This window comes from Neocloeon triangulifer, unplaced genomic scaffold (assembly GCF_031216515.1).
Source record: "Neocloeon triangulifer isolate White Clay Creek 2 clone unplaced genomic scaffold, ASM3121651v1 ptg000022l, whole genome shotgun sequence".
Taxonomy (NCBI): domain Eukaryota; kingdom Metazoa; phylum Arthropoda; class Insecta; order Ephemeroptera; family Baetidae; genus Neocloeon; species Neocloeon triangulifer.
Window position 1 is genome coordinate 6,769,288 of NW_026775562.1, and position 10,479 is coordinate 6,779,766.

The 10,479-nt window shown below is 38.5% G+C and overlaps 1 protein-coding gene across 1 annotated transcript; it reads right to left on the bottom strand.

The window, feature by feature from the left end:
• Positions 1-477: 477 nt before the first annotated feature.
• Positions 478-10,214, bottom strand: LOC132204464 (homeobox protein slou). Its single transcript, XM_059632982.1, has 2 exons — positions 9,848-10,214; positions 478-1,257 (listed from the first exon to the last, which is right to left on the bottom strand). Exons 1-2 carry the CDS (start codon positions 10,209-10,211, stop codon positions 716-718), a joined length of 906 nt encoding a protein of 301 aa, XP_059488965.1. The 5' UTR covers positions 10,212-10,214; the 3' UTR covers positions 478-715.
• Between the last annotated feature and the right edge of the window lie 265 nt (positions 10,215-10,479).

Genomic DNA, 10,479 nt, shown 5'->3' on the forward strand with positions numbered 1-10,479 from the left:
AATTTGAAAATAAAAGTTTTCATTGGAAAATTTCAACGTGAATTACCTAATACTTATATTTTTTGGAAAGTTTGAAGCATACATAAACTTTTTTAGAAGAATCAAGGGTTGATTCATGGTGTTTTGGAATTAAAATCGGCTTCGCAACTCTGAAATATTTTTTCCGCGAAGTAAATACACGAGGAAATCAAAATTCAAAACAATGTATTCTTTTAATTCTTAAGAATTTTAGCTTATCTCTGCTAGTTGCGATGAACTGAGAAAAATAAAATATAATAATCAGATATATTTGCAGTCGATCAAACTGGAAACTAAGGAAGTATTTAAAACTTAACTGTCAATAATTTGCCAACCAATCACGTCACTTTAACTTTGATAAAAAAAATAATTATGCATTTTTAAAAAATGATAAAGTTTGAAATTAGCATTTTGTCTTTTTTTTCTACTGAACTTTCTTTTCAATTTTGTATTTCTTATGCAATTCAACTAAATCAATTCCCACAAGTGACGTTTTGATCCTGTGCCTCGCCGGGCGCCTGTAAGTGATTAATATTTCTTCTATACAGAAAAGAACCTCTCAAAATTTCCGGTGCTGTCTCTTCTCGGCAGAATTTGTAATTTTAGATCACAATCACAGTTACAATGAATTTCAAGTATCCTCTTTCTGGGCTTAACGAAAACAGTTTTTCCGCACGCACTTTTAATTGATCCTTCATCACGTGGATGGTCCAAGGGAGGGATGTCCAGCGAGGAAATAGGGGTACTGTGAATAAGTGGTGGGATAGTGTCCCGCGTAGAGAAGACTTGAGTAGGCGCCGCTGCTCGAGTAGGCTAGTCCCGCGGCGCCGGAGGCCGCGGAGGCGGACGACGGGGGCGGCACGGTGGGACTGTTTACGTCCATACCCGGATTTTGCTTTTTCCACTTTGTCCTGCGGTTCTGGAACCAAATTTTGACCTGCGTCTCGGTCAGGCTGAGGGACAGCGCTAGGTTGAGTCTCTCGCAAACTGACAGGTAGCGCGTCGTCTTGAACTTGTTCTCCAGGGCAACCAACTGCTCGTATGTAAAAGCCGTTCGTGCCCGGCGCGGTTTTCCGCCCCCGACTGACTTGGAGCCACCTCCGCCACCTTCCCCGCTGCCGCAACTCCCACTTTTCGGCTTTTTCCTGTGGAACTTGCCTTCGTCGCCCTGGAGGCTCTCATCGTCGCTCGCCGCCTCCCGCGTCGCGTCCTCGTCCGCTGAAGTCGCACCCTCTTTACCTGCACAAACAAAAAGCATACAATTTTCTTATTAGATTGCCATGAAATATCCACAAATTATCACATTTCATATTTATCCATTCTGACATACACGAAAATTCCAAAAACCTTATTTTTAAATCAAGATTTTAACTGGACCAAATAATGGACTTTTGGAGGGTAAAAAGTTTTTCTTCTACTTCCTCCTTATTATTATTATTATTATTATTATTATTATTATTATTATTATTATTATTATTATTTTTATAATGAAGCAACTGAAATAACAAACTTGAAACTTATCAGTTTAAATTGACAGTCGTGATCCAACTCATTGTTTATGGCGTCCATCTATAAATAGTGGACATAATAGATTTGGATAATTTCAAGCCACCAGTGATTTAAACCCTTATTGGTAAATAGATTTATTTAATTTTGAGAAAAAATTGACTAATAACAGACGGAAATCCGACTAAAATAGTTCGCTATTTTAAGGTTTCAAACGGACTATTGAGCGGATTTATAATCAAGTTCATAAAATTATGGCTGTTTTCTCCGACGCTGCTTAATACCTAATTAATTTAATCTCATTAATAATTTCATTGAAATTCTTAGCTGCTTGATTGTATTAAAAATATGAATTTAAGAAAATAGTCAAATAAATAATAGAAGGTGAAGTGACCTTCGGTTTGGTGCAAAAATAATGGAAAAAAATTTTAAAAAGCAATACTGACGGTTATTGGACATCCTAACCTAACCGAATTTTCTTGTAAACGAACTCGGACTTAGCTCATATTAGTTGTTCATTTTATTGGATCATTTCATTATATTTTTCTCCAAACATGGCAGCGATAGATTTTAATAAAAATTAAATGAAAATTAAAATTTTTTTAATAAAAACAACTTTTGCAACGAGGAAAAAGCCCGAATTTCTTCATTTCCATGATCATATCCTCGAGTGTAGACTTCTTCAAACAAATTAAATGAACTATTCGAAATATCTGGTGTTTTAATTGCAAGCCCCGCAATAGCTTTAACTATTAATGTGCGTGATTTATTTTTCACCCCTAAAATCGCAATCGCTTTTCGAAGCGGAAGGCAAACGAAATTTTAGAATTTTCCTGCAATTAAAGGATTTGCGGTGACGATTTGATGAAGTAGCTTGGTGGTGTAGACAAGAGGCAATAAAGCCTTACAATAATAATCATCATCTCTTGCGAGAAGGAGAATGGGGGTGTCAAATTACAAGCTTGGTTTGTTCTGGCGGCGCTGCCGCTCGGAGGTTTTTCGAGCTTTGAGCACAACGCATTACCTCCATCATCCCCATTTATTGCAGTTAACAGGGGTTGGCTGGCTGCCGGGGTGGTGGTGGAAGAACAAGCACACCCCCGCAGCTGCCTGTTTGCTGTCAATCGGGATGTGTTGCGGTTGCGCGCTGCATAAACTTATCGCGCGCGCACGCACTAATTAACCGCCGGCAGCAGTACCCCGTTCTAATTTGCCAGGCAATTGTACTAAGTGTTTTAATTCGCTCTTCCGCGTGAATAATTTCAACCCCGACGAGCGCCTTCTCATTACCAGCAGACGCACACTTGAACACACACTTATTATGCATACCAAAGGCAAAGACGTGCGAGCCCAAAATTGCTCACTCAGTCATTCACTTTAACGACGAGTCTGTAAGAAAATTAACTCCGTGTTGAGCAAAATCGCATTCCTTCTCTCTACATGATTTTCACACAATTACTTGCTTTTTATCAACAACTATCAATAAACGTTTTGCAAATTATAATGATGAATATTTTAGTTTCTTAATAAAAACAAGGAGGAAAATTCCGATCTCTTCACTTCCACGATCAACTCCTCAAGTGTCAATTTCTTGAAACAAACGTAAAATATATTTGTGGACACTTTTGTGACTCTATTTTGGATTTTGGCATTAATATTCTATTTACTACTATTATTATTATTCTTCTAGGTGGATACAAAAAATTATGAAATTTGAAAATGAGAAAAACGGCTTATAACTAGCAGATATTCGCTAAAACGCCCGCATCAAAAGAGACGCCGTGGTAGACCCACACTATATAAATGAACAATCAATTTAGCATGAGCTAGGTTAGGCTTTTGAATCGTCCTCTTTATATTTGAATATTGTTTATTACACTAAATTATTGCAAATTAAAGGTAATAAATTTTCAGTTTTTCATGCCAAAATACTTGGAAGTGAAGAACTCTGGCTTTTCCTCGTTGTAAAAAAGTTGTTTTTATTCAAAAACAAAACAGCTCTACCTGTTTTTACAAAGGTCTCCGTTCATAAGCAAGAATTTTTTTAATTAAAAACATTTTAGTATAATTTCAGTATAATCCATTTAAAATTGAATCGTATCAGAAATAGTTAACCATAAGTTATAACTTTTTGTGCCGTTTTTGAAATGAAAAATTTGAATGCTCATAAGGGGTATGCAACACGTTTATCAAAAGCGTTGCGCAGGCTGCATACCTCCATCAAATCAAGAGGCGCAAGCAAGAAAAGTTTATATTATTTCAAAGTAAATTAATAGACATTTTTTTCCAAAAATTTTATATTCTTAAACTATTCAATTTACCCACTCGAGTCTTGAACTTCTGACTTTCTAGTCCAATTCAATTCATTCATTTCTCTCCAAATATAATAATTCAATTAACCGTGAAAAATTGGTTGGGAGAAAAATAGGCACACAGTGTTAGTGAACAAGTCACTGAAACTCATATAACCGCGTATTTACCAGGAGGCGATAAATACCCGACTGATCGCCGCACTGCAGCTTAAACTTCGTAAAAAAAAATAGTGAGAAAGTTTCTAATTTTTTTTTTTTTTTCGAAAAATGACACTGTTCATGTTCATTTAGACAATTGTGAATTTAATTTCGGAAAATGTACTAAAAAAATTCTCCCATCCCTAAAAATGTTCAAAATATTATGTGCAATAACAAAAAATAAATTTTTAAATTACCCAATATTTGAAACAAATACTTTGTCCAAGCAAATAAAAAAGAGGGGACTATGAATTTTGATAAGAAAGAAATTGGCTGTGGGAAACAAATTCCACATAATTTAACTTTGTTTTTAGACTCGGTTTATGCTCTGTTGCTATAAATTATAAGTGGGTATATTTAAAATCACAGGTTAAGACTTACTCTGGCTAAAAACTCTCGACCAGCAAAGAGCACTGGGGGGAAAGAGAGAGAGAGAGAGAGAGAGAGAGAGACCACCCACCAACTCTGCTCTCTCACTCAACGTGATCGTCTGTTTGGACATCTAAACAAATAGCAAACGAGTTGTTAAATTAATTATAATGGAGATTGCCGCAAGCAAGCAGAGTGAGTGAGTGAGGGGCTGTGCGGCCTGCTACTATCGATTACATGCAGATGAATTAATTTGCCAAGCGTGTGGTGAATGTTTACTCAAGGGCCTTGCTGCAAACCGCACGCGGCGCCCTTTTCTCCGCGCGATCTCTCTCTCTCTCTCTCTTGCTGTTTGTGCAATCGCAGTAATGGAGGACATACATTACGCTTATTAGAGACCATCCAGCATCCGCACACCAAACACACACCGAGGTCCGCAGAGACCCAACCGACCGCCTCCGCAACCCCAATTAATTCACCACTCCCCCCTTCCTGCTGCTTCCCTTTTTTCCACTCGCTCTAGCTCGCTTTGCAGCCAATTCACCGCGTTTTATTGATTCCGGATATTTATTGACGCTTGTTAATCACCTGTGAATTTAGTGCCGGCGGATTCACTGGATGCAACAGGATGTCTGAATGAATCAAACCAAATGATAAACCTATTTATTTATTAAATGGGAAAAAATTGGTTTTCTTTGCAAATATTATATAGCATTTTTTCGTCCCACTTTTTTACTTATAACAATAAATTTATTGAAGGGTTTGAAATTTTTAAAGCGTCACTAAATTTTAAATTATTCTCACAAAACCAAGCAAGATTTACCGCGGCCGAAATCCTTTATAGCCAGGCGTTTTATAATAGCATGAATATCTGCTAACTCTCTACTGTTTTTACATTTTAAATATGTATTTTGTATCGACCAGAGAGAAAAATAATTTAAAGAAAAATTAAAGCCAGTTTCTTCTTTGCAAGTCAATTTAATTAAGTGGCCGTCTGTGCTGGCGGCAATTAAATAATAAAAGGGTTGAGTGAGTGACTGACGGTGTCTCAAGTCTGAAAATAGCGTCTAATTTCTTTCATGCTCGTTGACTCATCTGCCTACTCTTGATTTTTTCTCTCGCACGCCCGAGTAAAAAATGTCAAACGAGCGAAACGTTTGTTTTTGCTGAGCCTCGCGCAGAGCCACAAATTAGGGAAGCGAGCGGCCATTTAAACGTGAACACATGGTCGTCAATCATCTATTCAAAGCACGGTTATTTTCTAGTTGGGCATTTCAATTAGTGCTGGCCGACACATAAATTATTCCGCGCGCCTCTCAAAGGGCCGTACAGCAAATTAAAAACACGCCACAGCTCTTCTACAAATCCTTATGATCTTTCGTCTTCCAACCGGCTACTAATAAAAGAAAAGCGTTTGATAACTTACAAATCATGAAATTATCATTAAAAAAATCATTAAAAAATTGAACTTCTTTTGAATGATCTTTTGATCAATTTTATGACAAGAAAAATTGAATTTATTATAAAAAAAATTTTGTTTTGACCTAGAAGAACAAATAATCATATTGATTAATTGAATGAGTAAACTGCTTATGCGATGAAGACTAATGAGTCAATAAAGATCGATAGCTCTCAAAATTAAAAAAAAGAGGAGTTTGCAAACAGAGTTATAAATTTTGAAAAATTAAAATATTATTTCGTGTATTTGTCCACAATTTTACAATCACAATACTAATGTTTTATGGTAATATTATTTATTGCTCCCTGTGCACACATGCACACAAAACAATGCCTATTTAACAAAAATTAAGAAATTGGGAGAGAATGAAGGGTTTACAACTCTGCTGAAACGCCCGCAATCAAAAGAACTCGGCCCGCACGCGGATGAAGTTTTTATGAAAATTAATTTCAAATCGCCTGTATAGACGTAGAGATGACGTGGAAGTATTTTTGATTTCTAATTAGCTACATATATCTTGGAAATGAAAAAATCAGGCTGTTCCCCGTTGTAAAATTTTTTTATGCAAGTTTCGGTCACGGTCTGCAAACGCACTGCTTGCTGATTAAAACAAAAATCTTATATCATAACCTAATGTTTGAAGAAGTTGACACTTGAGGAGATGATCATGGAAATGAAGATATCGGGCTTTTCCTCGTTGCAAAAAATTTGTTTGTTTTTGAATAAAAACAATTTTTTGCAACGAGGAAAAGCCCGATATCTTCATTTCCATAACCTAATGTATCAAAAATAAATATCAATAATTTTTTTGGTACAAAGATTTAAAGGTAATTCTGGCATTTTCTTTGAAATATATGGCTAAAAATTGCTTTTATGTTTGATATATTTTAGGTTGAGGAACATGTGGAACAAAATATATTTTGTAAAACTACGTATGGAGTGGTTTATTTCCGTGGTGTGTTCGGTCAGAGGGTCCATAACCATGGTGGTGCAAACGCGCAGGAGTATATATGCAGCGAGTCCTCAAAGCTAGTTGGCGGTCTGACAAATTGCCCTCTTAGTTTTAGTGCTGAGATGAAGAAGTGTCGCTGAGAGATATACGACACTCGCCGCTCTTATATTTTTGAACATCCTTCATTGACTAACGGCGGCGCGCGCACCAGAAATGAGTGAGCGCGCTGCAGAGAACTCACCTGCATAACATTTCAAGCCCTTTCTCTTCGCTCGTTAAAACTGTAAATTGAAATTATTAAACAGTCTATTGTGATCCAACGATGTTACACAGACTTTAGGGCTGCATCAACTGTCGTTTTTGCATTTTAATTTTCTATATTCTATTCGGCTCTTGGCCGTGCACATTCGCAGCACAATTTCCTAGTTCTGGTGGTAATTAGCTCGCTCACACTATAACTCGCACCACTCTGTCTCTATTAATAATAATAGGTGTCGATGTTGGCGGGCGAATAATGCGGTGTGTGTTGGACAAGCGCGATGATGACGTGTTTATTATGATACGCGAGCACACAATGGGCGCTTTGTGTTAGCGCTGCTACTTAGTGCAGTGAGCTCATTTTCACGCACGTTCAAACGCACAATGCCAGATAAACTCTGTTCCAGGCGTGAAATCCAAATTAACCCCTCAACCCGCAAAATTCAAACAAAAAATGAAATTATATACAAAAAGGCAATTTTAAGAATTTTTCAAATGATGAATTGCATTTCCATTGGCCTATGATTTCCTATTGTTTGTGAAAGAAGTTGTGCGACTCTGGCATTGTAAAAACGGTCATTCTAAACCTGTAAGTATGTACAGTCCCCACAAATTATGATCGTGAGAAATTGGAATCATCTTTCAGAACATATCAAAAGCAATCAAAAGCATTTTAATGGTTTAAGAAGGAAACTAAAGTTATATTCCACGATCAAATGTTCTATGACGCGCCTAGTTTTGTTACTGTTTGTTTTGGCATCTGAATATTGAATCATTTACTTTTGCTGTATTTTTTCCTTTCAAAAAAAAGGAATAAATAAAAATGATTTTGTATTAAACGCTTTTGCGTACAACTGGGGTGCAATGCAATCACCCTTAACACGAGATCCTACAAATCAAAAAATCTTTAGAATAATTCAGTATAAAATACAATGATAAGGAAATTTTAATATTAATCGTGACGTATTTGAACAGAACAACAATAATATTGGTTTGTTTGAAGAAATTGACACTCGAGGAGTTGATCATGAAAATGAAGAGATTGGGCTTTACCATGGAATTGGGATTACAAATTTATTTATTCGTTTATTGTTCTGAAAAAAATTAACTTAAAAATTGGGTAGCGTTGGTGCCTTCCTGCACTTCTAATAAAGGGCACTGGCCAACAAGACCGCACCCTAAAGAAGTAAAAAAAAAAATTATAATAATATTAAAATAAACTTTTGCAGCTCGCTCCCCGCTATTATAATACTTCTTTTCCAAACACGCACTACAGACTTTAAATTTAACACCATCAACGTCACCGACGAACAAGAATTTGAATTAGAAAGCAGACCAAAACTAAAAAATTTGCTTGCACATATATTCAAATTAAATATTCGACGTCTCATTTAGCTAATGTGGCACGATTTGTTGGCATTTTTTTTTTTGCGTAACAAGCGCGCGCTGATGAAATCGGCTAATGGGGAGAGGTATATTTGCCCAAGTTATTAATTGCCAGCGGCTATGAATTAATTAAAACTGTTGCCTTTCACAACCAAGCCAATTATGCACGATGCATTCAATATTGAAAAAATTGCAAATCTGCGCTTGTTCTACATACAAAAATTGTTGTAGGATTTTGGACAGCTGGGCCAGCAGGCAGGACGAAAAAAGACACATTTCCGCACCATCCTCTTGGACTGGGGCAAGGCTTTTGACTCCGTCCCCCATGATCTACTGCTGTCCAAACGCGTCCATTATAGTATATCGGCGATATTGAAGTGGACGAGGAGTGTGTTGACTGACCGCAGCCAGTTTCACGTGTATGGAGGGAAAAAATCAGAATCTGAAAGTGTCCTTGCTCTCCGGAGTTATCCAGGGCAACGTCCTCAGGGCGCTGCTGTTCAATATAAAGCCAACCGCCCGCCAACATCCACTTTCATTATGCAAACAACGCCACCTGCTAGCGTGAAATTCGGACACCTTCGGATGCCGCTCTGCAGCAGGTGGACCTGGGCAGTGTCTGATTGAGGTGCGCAACAACGCCCTGATGAAGTGTCACGTGGTGGACTTTTGACGCTCGGACACAAGATTGGCGAATCAACCCTCGAGTATGTCAGCGACAAGTGCCCAAATCATGCGGTGGAATAAACACCGGACACATCGCGTGCGGCAAAGCGTCAAGAGTGCTTTTGTTCGCGGCGCGCTGCAATGCACGGCGCCGCACTTATAAAACAAACAAAAAAAACTAGAGATCAGACACTGGTGAACCTTCTCCTGTTCTACCCCAGCTTGGTACTCATCCACTCCAGCTCGGCAATTAGGTATAATTTGGAAAAAATTATTTTCAAATTGGGCCTCTAGTTTTAGTAAGTTGTTTAGAATGTAATCTTCTCTTTCGTACTTGTGCGCTGAGATAAATATAGAGTAAAATAATTCACTTCATAATAGTTATGCTTTTTTCTCACGTTCATTTAATAATATGAATGCTTCAGTTTTACTTGACAAGTAATTTAATAATATCTAAAATATATTCTTGCACTGCACAGCCAGTATATAAAATCAAAAAGTCAAAATAATCGCGATTCAAAATTGTATATACATAAGTTTTTGAAATTTAAATTCGTCTCTCTTCAGCGTGAATTTAATCATTTAATTTCTTATTACTGGCGATCGTTAGTTCATTAGACTGGAAATTTTAATAAATTATATTTTTAATATTTAAATAAATTATTAAAGATAATGTCCAAAAATTTACGAGCGCCAATTTTTTTGAATTTATATTCAACTAACCTAGATCACTGCAGGACAAGTCATCCTCCTGGGGTCCGAGGGGCTTCCAGCAGAGGGCGCGTCCGGTGAACTTTGTGGGGTCGAGGATGTTCTCGACAGAGAAGGTGAGTCTTCCAGAGGAGGACGAGGGTGGTTTGTTGAGGGAGGAGGGCGGCGAGGCGCGCAGGTCGTCATCGTCGTCGGAGCGACACCGACTCAGGTCCATGGCGTCCTCGTCGTCAACGTCGTGTCCGACGTCCAGCACCTCGTCCGAGTCGCCGTCCGAGCTGCAGTCGTCGTTGAGACGGGGCCACTGCAGGGGCTCCTTGTTGCCCTCGGGCGGAAAACAGGCCATCAGCACCCTCGGGCACACGAGCCGTTGCATCCCTCAAAGGGCCGCACACACACTGCCTGAGCCACCGACGGTGGCACCCACCGTCGGGGCGGCCATCAAGGGGCGGGGCCCCTCTCGGACAGGGCACCCATTGGACGGGGGCGGGGCCAATGCGATTGCCCTCTCTTTCTAGCTAGCTGGCAGCCTTAATTAAATTATTATAACACACCACCGCGATCTCTCTCTCTCTCTCTCTCTCTCTCTCTCTCTCTCTCTCTCTCTCTCTCTCTCTCTCTCTCTCTCTCTCTCTCGCACCCCA